The sequence below is a fragment of the Puma concolor genome, chromosome C2 (assembly GCF_028749965.1).
Source record: "Puma concolor isolate L17-30 chromosome C2, mPumCon1.1.hap2, whole genome shotgun sequence".
Lineage (NCBI taxonomy): Eukaryota > Metazoa > Chordata > Mammalia > Carnivora > Felidae > Puma > Puma concolor.
In genome coordinates, this window is record NC_141675.1 from 61,836,733 (window position 1) to 61,854,845 (window position 18,113).

At 37.8% G+C, this 18,113-nt stretch overlaps 1 protein-coding gene and 1 pseudogene across 1 annotated transcript in view; one reads left to right on the forward strand and one right to left on the reverse strand.

The window, feature by feature from the left end:
• The window catches only part of LOC147577283 (uncharacterized), a 63,542-nt gene extending 62,137 nt beyond the window's left edge, over positions 1–1,405 (forward strand). The window contains exon 3 of the mRNA XM_086676334.1: positions 1,299–1,405. Within this exon, the coding sequence (XP_086532460.1) occupies positions 1,299–1,399 (101 nt within the window). The 3' untranslated portion in view covers positions 1,400–1,405. The remainder of the gene's footprint in view (positions 1–1,298) is intronic.
• A 14,551-nt stretch (positions 1,406–15,956) lies between these two features.
• LOC147577284 (small ribosomal subunit protein eS6 pseudogene) lies at positions 15,957–16,627 on the reverse strand (annotated as a pseudogene).
• Positions 16,628–18,113: the final 1,486 nt, after the last annotated feature.

Consider the following 18,113-nt stretch of genomic DNA (forward strand, 5'->3'; position numbering starts at 1 on the left):
GAGAATCTAATATGGAATTTTGGAAAAGTAAGGTTTTCTTTAGGCCCCCCCCACCCAGTTCTTGACAATATTATGGATGCCTGACTTACGTGCAGTTTTTACATTTATTGCTTTGTTATAGTATTTAATTAAAGTATTAAAATGAGTTATGCAAGCTTATAAATAAAGTTCAACATGAATTTCGTTCAACTTAGGTGAAGTTAACAGTCCCAACAGTCACCTTTCAGAGATATATCTGGCAGTGCGAACTGGGCTGTAAGTGAAGTCAGATGATGAGATTTAGTCAGAGCCACCGAAAGAAGTAATCCCAGAAACAGACTGCAACTATAGCAGGTGGTATAACTGATTCTAGTGTGGGAAGTACTATTAGATGTACTTATCAGTATTATTATTGTACTGCTGGGCAAGTTCACAGCATTCGTGAGGGGCTGACTAGAACGCCCGAATCAGAAATCATTTCAATTTTCAGCAGATTGTGAGCAGTGAGACTATGCTAGATGGTGAGATTTCTGAAGGCAAGAACATCAAAGTCCAGGGAGGTCTGTGCATGGAATTCAGGTGACTTTGAATGCATGAAAGTATTAGTGTGGTTGGGCCAGCTTGCTTTTTTGATTAGTATTGTTTTCATATGTAAAACAGTTGATATGGACTATAAATCATTCACCACTAAATAAAGCATCCCTCAAATTAAAAAAAAAAAAAAAAAGATTTTAACTTTGGCATTCCAGGCTGTCAATGTATCTAGCTCCAAACATTTAAAAAACTAGTGTGTTAGTAAAATCCTGGAAGTTTGTATGAACTTCCTATGAGGAAATATGAATAGAGTAGTGGTGGTTGAAAAATATTTGTGCTTAAACAAGCATTATGTGTGGAATTGAACTAACCATGCCCATAGGAAATATTCAGGAATGATTTCCAGGAAACGTTTAACTTCTTTTGATAAATAAGCCTGCTTTTTCTTCATGGATGTTAAGAATCATGCACTTGTTTCTTTTGTATAATTTTAGCTACCAAAGAGCTTAGAACTTAATTCCCAGCCCAATTTTTCTAAGCACAAGGTAGCTTCTGATTTTTATATTTACCTTCTAAATGTCTTCTTGTTTTTAAAATTTATTCTGATTATTCTTTTTCCTGGGCCTGAATTTTTCTTATATTGGCTGTGTTTTTCTCTCTTACTTTATGTGTTTATGTAAGGCACCACCAGCTTTTGTGGAACATGAAGAAATAAATGATTCATGTATAAAACATAAAGAAACAATCGACTTTTATCACATTACTACTCTTTTTTTTCCCCCAAGGCCAAATGTTTGTGAAGTCCCCCAACTGTGTGTGCAGCCGCTCACACACGCTGGCTCTGGAGACGGGGCTGTGCCAGCCTCGGATGGTGTGTGGCTTGTGAAAGAAGATAAGGGTGCTTCCGCTATTTCCTTTTGATCACTAAAAATCAAAACCAAAAGGCTCACCTGCATCTAAAGATTTCATCCAGTAAGTTTTGGAAAATGATGGTATAACTAAGTAAATGAGCATAGGGTAGACCCACCAGGAACTTTCAGATTTATTATAGATTTTCCATCAGAGGCAAGATATGTCATTGCTTTAGTTTAGCCCTCATTTATGTGTGAGTTATTTTGGGTTAGATGCCACTAATTTTATCTCCTGGCATGATCAACTGTTGAAAGCTGAACATCAGAAGACTGAGAAACAAGGAATATTGTGTCGGTTTGCTAAATTTAGCAGGACTTGGATCCAGGGCCCCCCAGGTTGTGAACCACTCTCTGACCTGCCCTTGGTTCTCTTGTAACACTTTGAAACCTAGAGCTTCTGTGACTTTATTACGGCCTTTGAATTAGGATTAACTGGGCAGGCTGGAAGACGAGAATAAAAGCTTGTACAGAGCTTTCTGAGTCAAGCTTTTTATTATGGACTTTTTAAATCAAAGTGTTATACTAGTTTTACAAAACCTCTAAGTGCCTCTTCATGCAAATAGTTGTTAATGGGTTAAGTTTTATGTAAATGAATCAACTGGGTCTGAATGCTAGATAAAGTTAAAAAAAAAGTATGATTTTAGGTTAATGAATTTATCACCATCACTGTCATTATTACTATTGTCAAGGAAAGTTGGGGACATTTATAAATAACTGAAGTTGTCATTGTATAGAAATAGCAGAATGCTGGTAATACAGGACTAAATAAAACATTGTAAGACTGAATCATTTATAATTGTGAATATGTACATATATATACACTGTGTGTGTGTGTGTGTGTGTGTGTGTGTGTGTGTGTGTGTGTGTTGTGTGTATGTGTGTTTAAGCTTCAGATAGATAGTCTTTTTTTTAGTCATACTCAGGAACTTTAAATTAAACTTATTTTTTATTTTTTAAAAATCCACTTGAGAGATTAGAGATTTTAAAGTTTATTTTGATAGAGAGAGAGAGAGAGAGAGAGAGAGAGAGAGAGAAAGCGAAAGCAGGAAAGGGGAAGAGAGAGCGAGAGAAAATCCCAGTCAGTGTGAAGTCCCATATGGGGCTCTAGCCCATACACTGAGAAATCATGACCTGAGCTGATCAAAAGTCTGATGCCCCAGGAACTTTAAGTGTAAGTCAGAAAACTTCCCCTGGTTCTTACTAGCCGTTTGGCCCTAGGCAAAGTTCTTACATTTCTCTGTGTCTTAGCCTATAAAATTAGAAAAATAAAACCATGCATAGAACTATGAAGATTAACTTAAAACATATTTAATATATGTGGCTCCACAGTAGGTACTCAGTATGTTTGTTCTTTAGAGTACTTGTTTTTGAAAATGGCTTTTCATTTAGATTTTCTGTTCTCCCCCACAGGGTTTAATCATTGTTAATATTATATTGAACCAAAGAAAGTTCACTACCATATAGACTTTCAGACTTGGGAAAACAAACATGAATAAGTAAAATATGTTTTATATTTTTATTGTCAAAAGTGTAGTAGTTTTATCCTTTTTTTTTAATTTGGCAGATACTTACGACACTGGTTTTGGGAGGTGTTCAGAGAGGTTTGGTGTCTTTCCCAAACTAATATCCCTTTTGTTTGTGTGTAAGTGTGCAGTCCTGTACTTTTGACCCTATTGCAAACATACACATACAAAACATGAGGCTACACTTCCAGATCCTGAATAGTCGTGTCATAAAAAATGGCATGTCCAGTAAGATCCGTTTTTGAGAGAGGATAAGGACATTGGCATATGGTGGGGAGAGGTTGGTTGGAGACAGTGGAACTTGGACTTGACCCTGAATAATTTATTATTTGGGCTGGGATACGAGGAGGGGTATGTGAAGGGAAGAAAATATGTTAATACTTTGGACATAAAGAATATATATGACTTGGATTTGATGTAAAGAAAATTAGCTTGTTTAGAGATATTTGGTATTTTAGTCTATTTGAGAGGTCAGTATGTATAGTGTGGTGACTTGTGTTCATTATTGCCTCCTTAAGGAGGCATTTTTTTTTTAGTGATTGTCCCTTTCCCCCATGAAGTTTTTTTATTTAAAAAAAATTTTTTTTTTCAACATTTATTTATTTTTGGGACAGAGAGAGACAGAGCATGAACGGGGGAGGGGCAGAGAGAGAGGGAGACACAGAATCGGAAACAGGCTCCAGGCTCTGAGCTGTCAGCCCAAAGCCCGACGCGGGGCTCGAACTCACGGACAGCGAGATCGTGACCTGGCTGAAGTCGGACGCTTAACCGACTGCGCCACCCAGGCGCCCCTCCCCCATGAAGTTTTAATACCACAGGTATACCTTATCTGTCTGTGTACTGTGCTCCTTTATAGGACCAACAACCATTGCATTATGTATGTTTTTTTCACCCCTCCCACCCAAGAACCAATGGTCACTGTCTTGTGGGTGATATCACCACTGCTAAGAAAGCACGTTATAGTAGGAGCCACATATGAGGGGCCTTCAACGTTTAGTTGAAAAGTATGGACTTTATTATGCATCAGGATTTTATTAGTCTGCATAATTTTGTATTTCATTCTTGATAGCTTGAGTGACCCTTCAGATAGTTTATACCATAGAACATGGGGGTCCTTCTTAATTTTCATTAACCTTTACCTATTTTGATTTTTGGTTGTGTAATCTTGGTTGGGTGTGTAGTGATGTGTGGGTGTGTGGACATGTATAATATAAACAAATTGTGTGTGTGTGTGTGTGTGTGTGTGTGTGTGTGTGTGTGTGTGTGAATGGCAGGATTTGAACTGGAGGGGATCATTTTTTGATGATTTTAAGATAACAGCTTTGCCTTACAAGGAAGGATTACCAGTCTAGTTTCTTGTGTTTCATAGGACCCGGTACTATACCAGCTACAGACAAGCATACAGCATGCAGCAACAGGCCATCTACAAGTGCTGGCCTGGTTGGAGCCCACAGGACAATGAACCTGGATGCCTACACTGTAAGTTATAATTCTTCCTGTTTAACTCTGTGTCCCTAGAAGTAATGGTTTCCCTGTTTTGGGCTTCAGTCATATCATGCCTGTCAAGTTTCAGGCATCTTTAGAATCACCGTAGCTTCAGAGCAACTCTTTGGACTGAAAATTCACACTTGACATGTGCAGAAATGTATAAAAAGCTTTTCTGTTACGCATTTTTAATGATAGGTCGGGACTCAGAATGCATAGAACTGTTGCTTTATATTCTATCTCTTTATTTAAAAGTTTATTTAAAGCCAGACAGGTTACACCTTGGTTTTTATCTCCCTTTTCTGTTTGCCCCTTTCCCATATCATCAAATTTGTAATCCACAGTTGATTCAAAAGTCTGGAGGGAAATCACTGTACTAAATCTAAATGGGATTTCTCAACTTGTGCTTGTCATGATTAATTGCAGGACTCTGGAGGCAGCTTACTTCTTAAGATGAGGTATGTGGTCCTTTTACAAACCTCTGGTGAGGGTGTTCCAGAACCTTTGGAGTATGTTTGACAGCACTCAAGCAGCCGCACTAGTGGCATTATATAGTTCATTCATGCCGGAAGAAATGGCTAGCTGCTCCTTTCCCTATGTGTTTATGGTTATTGCAAAGTCACTTAAAATGCTTCAGTGTGTTGCAATCAATGCAGCATCTTGGCACGACCATTCATCTCTTCTGTTATCCGTACCCTAGGGAGTTTGTAGGCATCCTGCTTCCTTCCCCACTGTGCTTTCTGCTCTTGAAATATCTTAGTGAAGTTGCCGCAGACTTCCCATGTTAAGCAGGCTTAGTGTTGAGTGGTGCACCAAGGGTCAGGTGTATTTGCATGCTGTGCGAGGCCACTGCAGCTGGCTGGTTAAGCTCGGTGAAAACACCTGGCCACTATGTCATCTCAACTATGCTATAAACTCCTGGAAATTAACAACTGTAAGATAACACCTGTCATAGTCCTTTGCCTCTGGTAAGTATTAGTATTTCTCACTTGATTTTTTGATTGTTTTGACCACATGATCATCTTCTCCGTGGCATTTCTTTAGACTGGTGCTACTCAAACTTGAAAGTGAATACAAATCACCTGGTGTCCTGTTAAGATATGGATTCTGATTCAGTAGATTTGGGGTAGGGTCTAAGATTCTGCATTTCTACAGGCTTCTAGTGATGTAGATGTGATTAGAAACAGAGCTCTACCTGGCTTTAAACAGCAAGGCCTTATCTTACAATGAAAACATTGTGCGATCTCACCTTGGAGAGGCTGGTGGGGATTTCTAGATTGTATTTATATTAGCCGTGTACTTTCATTGAGGACTTTGTTTTTTCCCTCAACTCCATTCATTCATTCCCTCACCCTCCTTGTCCACACTCCTTTTAGCTGTCCCTGCAGTGGGAACATGTTTCAATGGAAGGAGTTGCTCAGACGGTCAGGCCCAGTGGTGCAAAGTGTTCAGTGGGTTTTCAAGGCCACCAATATGGTGAGTCACCAAAAAGACAATTTTCTTATGATTTGGACCTGTCTGCTTTGCTTCTGGGGCCAGCCAATGCTGTCGATTCAGACTAATGACAGGGTTATCCCTCTGGGGACTGGTGAACATTTAAAATGAGCCACTAAGCAAAAACCTACAACCTACAGTGTACTCAGCATCACAAAACATGCTTTGCAGTTTACTTTTAATTATTCACTATAAGAGTTCAAAGAGTAGCAGTCAGTACAAAATAGCCTCTCTTGTAAAGGAAATGGCAGCTTAATAAGAAAACCTCATTCTGACCTCAGATGCTGAATCTTTAACAGATTCATGGTTTGAAAGTGCTGGTACAGTGTTTTTCTGTGAGGTATCTGTGGTTTGTGGATGAACAAAGTGGGGATTAACTAAACAAATGCAATGTGATACGATATTTACTATTTTTATGCCCTTTATTAAAAACAAAATAAAGCAAAAAACCCAACATTTGCTCAATTCTCAAAGTATCAACACTTGGTAACCTAATTTTCAAGGTTGGAGCTCTATCGCTTGTCAATTTTGGACATGTGTCTTTTGAATAGTTCTCCTACAGGAAGTTTTTAAAATGGTCAGTAAAACGGTCAGTGATCTATCTTTTACTGCATCTGGCATGAGATCGGGTGCTTTCAAAAGGATTTGTTTTTGACTTGATCATCTGTTTTGAGTCTCCGGAGGATGTGAATGCATCTGTTTTTATCTTTTCAGGGTAGGAAAAAAAAACAAAAAACAAACAACAAAATTAAAAACCTATCTTGTAGAAGTTAAAAAAGTAGTTATAAAAAAACTAACAAAACTATTGTAATCCTTATTTTTTGCTGGTGTGTTTGTCTTCTCTTATCTGTTACTTGAATCTTTTTGTAAATGAAATTGTAAGGTGACTCAGAGCGCCAAAGGGTGCCCATTTATCTCCCCTGCTCTTGGTGTAAGGTTAAGGCTCACGTTTTTCACGGGTCACCTCAAAGCTCTTCTTGCAAATTAATCCTGATATTCTTTTCTGGGTTGTTTGCTTTTTTTTTTTTTTAAACAAATGTGTGAATTAACATGAAACCGATTTTCAACCCCAATTTATTCTTTCACTGTGGAACACTGATTCTGAAATAAGGTTTAGTGTACTCCTAGAGCTCTAGCATATATATCTTCAACTGTTTTCATCATTTTTAAGAAGCTAGCAGAAATTATATGTTGATCCATGATAACACGTTGTTTAAATTGTTTCAAGTACATGTATAACACTGATTTCCTCATCTTGATCAATAGCTGTGATGGGCAATTACACATGTCATTGATTCATTCAGAATTAAAAAAAATAATTCATTATTACTTTATTAATTCATTTGTTTGGGCAGAACAAGTCTTATAAAACATCAAGTCCCTGAGGGAAAAGGTAATTAAAGAGACATATGGTAACGATAATGACCTAGAAATTACACCTGGGTTAATTTATTCTTTGTTTTCTACATCAGTACTTGGATATTTTGATTATTTTAATCTCTTAAGTTTTATATACCAAAGTAATTTAAATGCTTTTTGAAATTCAAGTTAGACTTCCTATTTTTCAATTTTGCGTCGGTGAGGATACTGGGCTATTTTAAATGTAGGCAGAATCAGTGTATCTTTTCCACAAGTTTGTTTGTACACTAAAAAAATTCCAGAAGTCATGAGAGAAGACCAATCATACAAAATACCTTTGTGAAGTCTGCATTTCCTTTGTGGTGTTATTGTCCAATTGTGTTTATCTTTAGATCTTGACACATATTTTCTCTCACTGTAGAACTGCTGTGTTCAATTTAAAAAGAAAAACCATGAATTCTGAGGGGTGTTCAATCTGAAGTAGGAGTTCAGACATCTCCTACATGGTATCACATGTATCTAGCAAAATGAGATATCACAAAGTATGTAAATTTGAGGGTTTCATGGAGGGATTTTGAAAACTTCCTAGGAAATCAAGTATTTGGGGAAACAAATGGAGAAACAATTAAGAAGAATGACATTTGCTGAGTCTTGAAGTGGTTTAAAGATGAAAATCACCAAAGAATGTTTTTGAAAAGAATATAATTGATAGGACATATACCCTATCAAATAGGTTGATTATAGTCTGGTGGTACTGCTTATAACCTAGCTGGGTTTGAGTTCTTATGGTTGAGTACATAATCCTTGGTCAGATTGACACTAGTCTTTCTCTCTCCCTATAATATATATATCACAATGAAAATAACTTCATGTTGTTTTCAAATTATATATATAAGCAAGAATTCAAATGATAAAAAATTCAAATTTTGAAAAATATCAAATTATAAAACATTGCCATATATAATAAAAGAAAGTGAAAGTGCAGTCTATTGCCCTCAGATAGGTCATCCTTTTGTTTATTTATTCATATTTATACACACATATGCAATTTTATATAAATAAGATTATGTCCTATATACTGTTTTGCCATGAATTCCCCTCTTTTCTTTGTGTGTGTGTGTGTGTGTGTGTGTGTGTGTGTGTGTGTGTGTTTACCTTCTCCTTTCTTTTCCCTCTTCCCTTCCAACTTCTTCTCTCCTCCCCAGTAACAACTTGCTGAATCCTTTTTTGTATCTTTCTCTGTGCTCATGTCCTCACTCATGTATGCAGGAAACAGCTGCATAATTTTTCATGCCAATTTTTTGGCACAAGGATATGGTGCTTTTATTTCTGTGAAACAGACTCCCAGAAGTTTGTTATGTGTATTTTATTATATTTTATTTTTTTTTCAACATTTATTTATTTTTGGGACAGAGAGAGACAGAGCATGAACGGGGGAGGGGCAGAGAGAGAGGGAGACACAGAATCGGAAACAGGCTCCAGGCTCCGAGCCATCAGCCCAGAGCCCGACGCGGGGCTCGAACTCACGGACAGCGAGATCGTGACCTGGCTGAAGTCGGACGCTCAACCGACTGCGCCACCCAGGCGCCCCAGTTATGTGTATTTTAAATTTTAATATATTTAAGGATTAAAACATTCTTTTAAATTATTTGTAAAATATTTTGTGGGCCATGGTAATGTCTTTACCAACTTATTTGGTTGGTATGGATTAAAAATCTAGATAAATGCTAATTATTTACTTATTTGTCGACATGTTGACAAAATAGGGAATCACGTGCATCTTCATTCACAACTAGAGATCTCATAAATTAAAATTCTAGGATCGAGGTTATTGTAAGCATGGATTGGTCTTAGTATAGGGTAATATTGACTTTATTAGAGAAGTATGGGGAAAAAGAAAGTCTAGAAAATGAACCAGATGGCCTATTAAAAATGGAGAAAATGATCTAGTCCTGGAGAGAGAAGGGACATGCTAATAACTGAGAGAAATGCTTGAAGTTAATAATGATTCTAAAATTGTGTATCTACTTAACTCATTTGAAAACTCTTCCTCTAATAAGGAAAAATGAAGAAAATGAATTTGGACAATTAGGAAGTAATGAAGAGCTTTCTAAAATAGCTATTGATTAAAGGAATCAAAGGGAATACTTTGAAGATTTGAACACATGCAAATCAGACTAGATAGATGGTGGTAGAATTTTCTTTCTTTTTTAATTCTATGGATCCAGGCAGAACCACTTGGAGCTTCATTAACTGATTAATATCACACACAAAGTCACACTCTTTCTCCTCATCACTTAATCCATCTTCCCTTTCTCTGGTCAGAGGTCAGTTAAATTATAATGTACCTAATGGTTGGATGCTAAGACTGAGGTCTTCTTGTCTCTTTTATTCAAATATTAATTAATGAATTAATTCTTCTAGTCAGTCTTTCAGTTGGTCAGTAAATATTTATACACTATGCTTGTGCAAGATACTGAGATACCAAAACAAATTTGGTGTCTTTAGTGTGGTGGGGACTAGAAATCAAGAAACCAAGGATTATATAGCAGCTCTCAAGTGCTATGATGGACTATGATTCTGTCCTAAAAGAAAACAGAAGAGGGTCCATCTATGACATGCCAGGTGATGTCAGAAGGTTTCTTAGAAGAGTTGAAAATACAAAATACAACTCATTCTTAGAGATAAACAGAAGAGTAATATGAGATTCAACATAGGAAATAGAATATTTCCCGGAGACATGAAAAACACAGCAAACTGAATAAATAATAATAATAATAATAATAATAATAATAATAATAATAATAATAACAACAACAACAACAACAATAACAACAATAATAAAAGTAATTCTCCTGGCTGCAATAAGAGATGTGTCTGGGATGTGGCAAAAAATGTGACTTGGTTTAGGTTCAGGGCAGCAGTCCCTCAGCTTTTCTTGGTCCAGCCAAACCAGCTATTTCAGAACTGTCTGCACAAATGGCTTAACGGATGGGGTTCTGCAGGGACTTTGTCTTCCCTAAATTTAGCATCTGAGCAGCCAGTCCAACATTTGGGATTTCTTGAGCATACAACAGTAGTGGGTGTTTCTTCACTCCTGTGTCAGAGTCCCTGGTATCTCCATTACTTCAAAGTTTGATGTCTGTTTCATTTTCAAGATGAAGTGTTGCTAGAGTGCTGTCTCATAACATGGAAAGTCCTTGGAAGTTCTGGCACCGAGGTTGTCTCATCACTGACTTCTTATCCTGAAGAAGTCATCTTATATCCCCGAGCCTCAGTGTCATCATTTGTAAACTAATAATAGCTCACATTTTTCTGAACACCTTTCAGGTCCCAGACACTATTCTTAACGATTTACATGGATTAAATGATCAATCCTTAAACAAGTCTTTGAAGTAAACACTCTTATTTACCACATTGTTGTACCTGACAGAGGGATACAAACTTGTCCAAGGTCAAACAACCAGGTAACAGGAGATATGAGATACATATCCATGTGTTCTAGCTTCAGAGCCTATAAGCTTAACCTTCAAGTCATGGTCTCTTTATAAAAATATTCAACATAATTGCCTGTCTGCTAGGTTGTTATTTGTGAGAGTCTATGTGATAATGCATGTGATCTGTGCTTTGGAAAACATTATCTAAGCATTACTTCCATTGGTTGACCATAAATTCTCTGAGAATCTTTAGAGGAAGTGCACAGTGTGAAGAGGAAAAGGCTGCTGTTGTTGCTTTGCTTCCTGTCCTGTGGGAAGTCTGAGCAAACCTTAAGTGTTGGGTCACAGGTGTGGTTTGGAATCAACCAGTAGGTTCCTCAAGGAGTCCAGTGAGCTCTCTGCATGATGTATCTGTTCTTGGTGGATAGGAAGTTGGACCAAAGGATTTTCGCAATGACTTGTCTACAAGAGCATTTTGAATTTGGAAAGTGGCATAGGTTAAATTGTGTCTCCCCTCCCTGCCTGGGAATTCTATATTGAAATCCTAATCCCTGGTAGTTCAGAGTGTGACTTTATTTGGAAATATGGATGTTGCAGATGTAATTAGTAAGGTGTGAAGATACTGGAGCAGGGCAGTCCCCTAATCCAATATGAATGGTGTCCTAATAAAAAGGGGAAATTTGGGCAGAGGCATGCACATAGGGAGAATATCATGGGGAGATGATCGCAGTGATACACCTATAAGTGAAGGAAAGCCAAGGACTGCTAGCAAGCTACTAGAGGAAGGGCATGGCAAAGAGTTTTCCTCACAGCCCTCAAAAGGAAGCAACCCTGCAGACAACTTGATCTCAGACTTCTAGCTTCCAGAACTGTGAGACAATAACACTCGGAGGCTTAAGCCTCCCTGTTTGTGGTACTTTGTTACAGCAGCCCTGGCAAACTAATATAGGAGGTTTAGAAAACATTTTTTTTAAATCTACAGCCTCGTGTCAGCAGTAGGCCTACTGAAACAATGAAAATGGAGAAAAAATGGCAGGGGGTTTATAAAGAGCAAATGATGCTAAGAAATTTGATGACTTATTTTTAATTGAATTATAAAATTAGTGTGGGAAGGAGATTTAATTTGGAAAAACTGCAAAATCATTAATTGAACACACTTACTAATCTGCAGTCCTAAATGAGCATTGTTAGGCAACCGTATGAAACAGAACAGGTTATATTATGGAGCTATATTGATATGTGTCCTTAGCATGAGCTGGCAGTGTAAAACTCAGTATTGTTTTGTTTTCCCCACAAAGATGCATTGCATGAGAGACTTAAGCCCTCAACAGGGTTGTAGCAAGTCTGTATTAAGGTGACTGCATTCTGCTTCACATAACTTGACGGAAGGATATGGCAGTATTGATAGGGGTTGGGACAAGTGCAGTGAAGAGACGGGTAGACCATTTATGAGGAAAGTAAAGCAATAACTATCTGACATCTTCTTGTAAGCCCACTAATGAGGCATTCTATTCTTTGGAATCCATGCAGAAAATTTACTACTCTGACACTGTTTCAACGTAGCAGCTTTAAAAGTACTTTTACTGGGGCGCCTGGATGGCTCAGTTGGTTAGGTGTCTGACTCTCGGTTTCGGCTCAGGTCATGATCTCATGGTTTGTGAGATCGAACCCCGTATTGGGCTCTGTGCTGTCAACATAGAGCCTGCTTGGGATTCATTCTCTCTCTCTCTCTCTCTCTCTCTCTCTCTCTCTGTCTCTCTCTCTCCCCCCTTCTCTCCCTCTCTTTCTGCTCCCCCCCCCCCACTGTCTCTGTCTCTCTCAAAATAAATTAAAAAACTCAAAAAAATTAAAAGTGCTTTTACTAATACACCCTTGCAGGTATGCTTTGCATGGCTAGTGTTAGTAAACATAAGATGGAATTTAAAAAAGACTGCCTGAGAATTTCCTGATGTTGTGAATATGACGACCTTACAGGAGAATGACCTAGCGCAACTGAGGCTTTTATGATTCTATAGGGTGTAATTAATGATGTACTAGAAAATATTGTAGGTAGGTAACAATGATTGTAATAGCTAACTCATAAATCATGCTTTCTACATACTAGATGTTGTCCTAAATGCTTCATGCATGTTGCCTCATTTAATACAATAGTCCTATAAGGTAAGTGCTATTAATAGCCCCCTATTACAGATGGCGCACCTGCAGTAAAGAGAGGGTAGGGAGCTTAGCTGAGATCATACACGTAGCAAGTGATGGTGCCAGGGTGTGGACTCAGGCGGTCCAGCTCTCCATTTTGTCCTTTCAACCACTGTGTGATGCTGTTTCTTTAAAGTGTATAACACTTTCTTGTTTATGAAAAATGTAGTTGATACCACATTTCTAAAAGGGATTTATACTTTTTAGTGTTTAGACCTGATCAGTATGCTGAGAAAAAAGTCTTCCTACAAAAAGTATGAACTTAATGATTCTTCCATTTAAAATTGTGTTCATTATACATGTATGTATTGAATGACTGTGGCCTGTGTAAGAAATATATGGCTGTACTATCGCAAAGTCTGTATTCCGGTTATGGAGACAGGAAAACAAATCATTATAATGAATGATGTTGAATGTTTTGTCAGAAATACCTTAAAAGGGGCACAGGAATGAGGTCATGGTAGAGAGTTAGACTTGGAAAGTTGTGGCAAATAAGACTGCAGATTAATGCCATGCTACTCATTATTGCCAAGCTAAATAGTTTGGATTGCAGCTCCTCAGATGTGTAATGCCACTGAAGATTTTAAGATGGGCATTTTATATGTAAAGTGTGTTTTAAAGATACAGCTACATGGAAGCATCTCAATCCAGATTTCAAGATATGCTGCAGATCCATAGTAATAAAAACGGTCTGAGACTGGCACAAAAATAGACACATGGATTAATGGAACAGGACAGAGAGCCCAGAGATAAACCCATATGGTTAGTTAATCTTTGACAAAGGAGACAAGAATATACAATGGGGGAAAAGAAATGGGAACACTGTACATTACGTGCAGAAGAATGAAACTGGACCACTTTCTTATACCACACACAAAAATGAAATGGATTAAAGATCTAAATCTGAGACCTGAAACCTTAAAACTCCTAAGAGTAATCTCTTGGATAGCACCCTTAGCAACATATTTATGGATATGTCTCCTGAGGCAAGGGGAAAAAAAAAAGCAAAAGTAGACTGCTGTGACTACCTCAAAATGAAAAGCTTTTGTATAGTAAAGGAAACAATCAACAAACTAAAGACAACCTACTGAATGGGAAAATATATTTGCAAATCATATATCCAAGATATATATATATATATATATATATATATATATATATATATATATATATATCTATATCTATCTCCAAATCATATATCCAAGATATATCCAAAATATATAAAGAATATATATAAAAAACAAAATATATAAAGAACACAACTCAGCACCAAGCCAAACAATCTGATTAAAAATGGTCAGAGGACCTGAATAGACATTTTTTCAAAGAAGACATACAAATGACCAACAGACACATGAAAAGATGCTCAACATCACCCATTATCAGGGAAATGTGAATCAAAGCCATAATGAGATAACCACCTCACACTAGTCAGAATGGCTATTATGAAAACAAATAAACAACAACAACAACAAACCAAGAGGGGCACCTGGGTGGCTCAGTCAGTTGAGTGTCTGACTCTTGGTTTTGGCTTAAGTCGTGATCTCACAGTTTGTGAGTTCAAGCCCATATCAGGCTCTGCGCTGATGGTGCGGAGCCTGCTTAGGATTCTCTCTCCTCCTCTCTCTGCCCCTCCCCTGCTCATTGTATTCCTCTCTGTCTCTCTCTCTCTATCTCTCTCTCTCTCTCTCTCAAAAAAAAAAAAAACTGCCTCTTTTTGGTTTTTTTGGCTACAAGTTTAAGTCCTATTTTCTCTTAAGGAACTTGATGAACATAGTTTGAAAAAAGAAATCCCGGATAAAAAAAAGTTAACATGCTCTACTGCAGAATATGGTTCACTTTTTTTTTAAGAGTAGTGTAGATGAGTTTTTGCTTGACATTTGAATTTGAAGATATGGTAGACCTTAGGGAATATATCACTTGGTTTGGGTAGTGCAACTTCAGTTCTTAGTTTTTGTTTTGTTTATCCTTTTTTTCTCTTTCTTTCTTCTTTCTTTTCTTTTCTTTTCTTTTCTTTTTTCTTTTCTTTTCTTTTCTTTTCTTTTCTTTTCTTTTCTTTTCTTTTCTTTTCTCTTCTCTTCTCTTCTCTTCTCTTCTCTTCTCTTCTCTTCTCTTCTCTTCTCTTTTCTTTTCTTTTCTTTTCTTTTCTTTTCTTTTCTTTTCTTTTCTTTTCTTTTCTTTTCTTTTCTTTTCTTTCCTCCATGCCCAGTGTGGAGCCCAGCACGGGGCTTGAACTCACAACTCTGAGACTGAGATCTGAGCTGATCAAGAGTTGGACACTTAACTGACTGAGCCACCAGGCACCCCACTCTTAGTTCTTTTTGAAACCATAAATTATTTAATCTATGATAAAAGTCTATTAGTAACAGCTATAGGTGGAATGGAGCATTTCACTCTTTTCTGCTAGAGTTTAGTCTGGTCAATGTTAGAAACTACTTGTATGATAATCAATTATTAAAATTCCTTTAAGTGATCAGGGTGTCTCATGTTGTGTAAAGAAAAATGAAGCTTCTCTCCAAGATTCTTGCTCTCAGGGCAGTTGAGTGAGTCTGGATTTGGCCAGTGGGGATAGGAGACGGGAGGAAGCATGTGGAGGGCCTGCTACCTCAGTGCTGTTCTCCAGACAAAACAGTCCTGGGTACTCAGTAAAATGATCACAGGCTTCTTTGACAGTGATTTAAGGGTACATTTCCTGAAAGAGGCAAAATAGAAGACAAGAGAAAGACAATGCAAAATAAATATCAAATTCTAGGTTACACAAATGGAGGAGAGTATTGATCATCAAGAGAATTGAGAGTGCGTGATATTGAAGGTAGAGATTTAGCTACACAGATTCGGACCTTGTTCTCAACAGGAGCATCTACGCAAGGCATCCTCTTCCTTACTGGTCAAGCATAGTGAAAAGTTGGATGTATAGAACATGATGCCTTAATATTATATTTTTTAAACATGAATAGTCTGTTTTACTGTGTGTCTCAAACAAATGTTGTTTCGGTATTTGCTGTCTGATCTTGTTTATCTGTTACTCTTGGAAAATCTCATTTTTGACTGGACTTGGACTTAGAGGTAGAAGCTTTCAGAAGACAGCATCCATCTCTTGGCAATCTGTCGCTGGTGTGTTTCTTTGGCTTCTTTCATTCTCTTGGCTAAAAGTTTAGCATATTCTGCAGCCTCTTCCTTATGTTTCTTAGTATGTTGTTTCTTCAGAGCAATACACTGATGTGTGTGTTGAAGGGCACATGGAGTAACAAGACACTGAATCTTGGGTGCTTTGGTTCTAGATTTCTTACCTTTGTTTAAGGGCTTTATCACAACATACTGGCAGATGTCATCTTCTGTGGAGAGATTGAAAAGTTTGCGGATTCTGCCAGTTCTTTTGGGCCCCAGGAGATGTGAGGCACAGTGGTATCAGTGAGTGCAGAAATGGGAACACTGAGATTGGCATCCACAATGCAACCCCAAACAGATTTGCATGGTCTTCCTTCAGTGCTCGTTGGTCTGTAGCAGGAATGCCCCTTACTTGGCAGCAGGTGGACACCCTGATTCATGGGGAAGCCTTGTTTGTCATCACTGATTCAGACCATGTAACCCTTCCATTCTGCACCCAGAACATCAGCAGCAACTTCTGTGGCCATAGGCTTCTCATAAAGGTATGAAGTTTGCATTCACCATGCACTTCAATGAGTTTCTGGCAACCAGCAGCTGGGAAAGATGTTCAGCTTCATCTTAAAAGCAGACTGTTGCCTCTGAGGTACCATAAAAAAGAGCTATATTTCTCAAAATTTATTCTCTGGATCACTGTTTCTGTTGGATTTTTGAAAGTTTATTTATTTATTTTGAGAGAGAGAGAGTGCATGAGCAGAGGCAGGGCAGAGAGAGAGGGAGAGAAAGAATCCCAAGCAGGCTCCATGCTTGTCAGCACAGAGCCTGACTCAGGGCTTGATCCCATGAACTTTGAGATCATGGCCTGAGCCAAAATCAAGTGTCGGATGCTTAACCAACTGAGCCACACAGGCACTGCCCACCCCACCCCCCACGTTGAATTTTAAGAAGTGTTAGAGGAAAGGACGTTTCTGTCTTTGGAACAGTTTGGGAAATTCTATGTCGAACAGCCTAATATTGGGTTCATTCTTGTAGGGGCGTCCAGAACCTTCAATGTGGTAATGTATATTGTGATTCTCTCAAAAGACTGTCTAGATGCCAGTGTATTCTGGAGCCATGTGGCTGTATAGACCTTTTTATGGAACTATCTTGAAGTATTTTTATTTTTTTATTAATATTCTTGAAGCATTATTATTTTGTAGCACTCAATTGCTCTGGGGAATATATATATATATATATATATATATATATATATGTATATATATATATATACATATATATATATACATATATATATATATATATGTATCCGAAATTAGATATCAAAAAGCTAAAGCTATTTTTCCAATCTGCTCAACTAATAATAACATACTTATATAGTAGTTTAAAAAAAACACATTTAACAAGGTGCTTTTCCCATATGTTATCTCATTTAAGCCTCACACCCACTCTGTGAGGGAGTTCATATTCTTCTCAAATTAGAATCGAGGTGACAGAGACTCAGGAAGCTTAATTGATGTGTCCAAATCACAGTTTGTTGGTAGCTGAGCCAAGATTTCAACCCAGATCGCTACTCTAGTGTTTTATGCTATTGTCGCCCAGCTACCTGGGGGGTCAGCAGGGCTTGCCACAGGCCCGTAGGGCCCCTTTTTAATTCTTTCTCATCTTTTTCCATTTAGGCCTCCATGCAGTTTTCATAATTCAAAATTTTCTCTTTTCTCCCTTTCATCCATCAGAATTTAGTTCTATTACTCCCCCAGTAAACAGCCTCAAACTAAAGTATTCATGGAGACTTCTGGTTTAACATATTTGTATTTTAACAGTGAAAACACAGTGCTTCACCTAAATGGTGACATAGAGCTGGCAGTCAGCAGATGCGGCGATCTTGTAGGGGGAGTTTTGAGGAATCCCTCCAAATGTTCTGTGTAGACTACTTACTGTTCATGCTCTTTCCACTCAGAGGTGCAGAACCAGCTGTGTCTGCCACCTGCCAGGCAAGTGGTAGTAGTTGGTGACAGTTCACTCCTTCATTATTGCCAATGAGGGAAAGAACTCCTGCTATGTTTGTTCAAGCTCATAATGCCAAAGTCTGT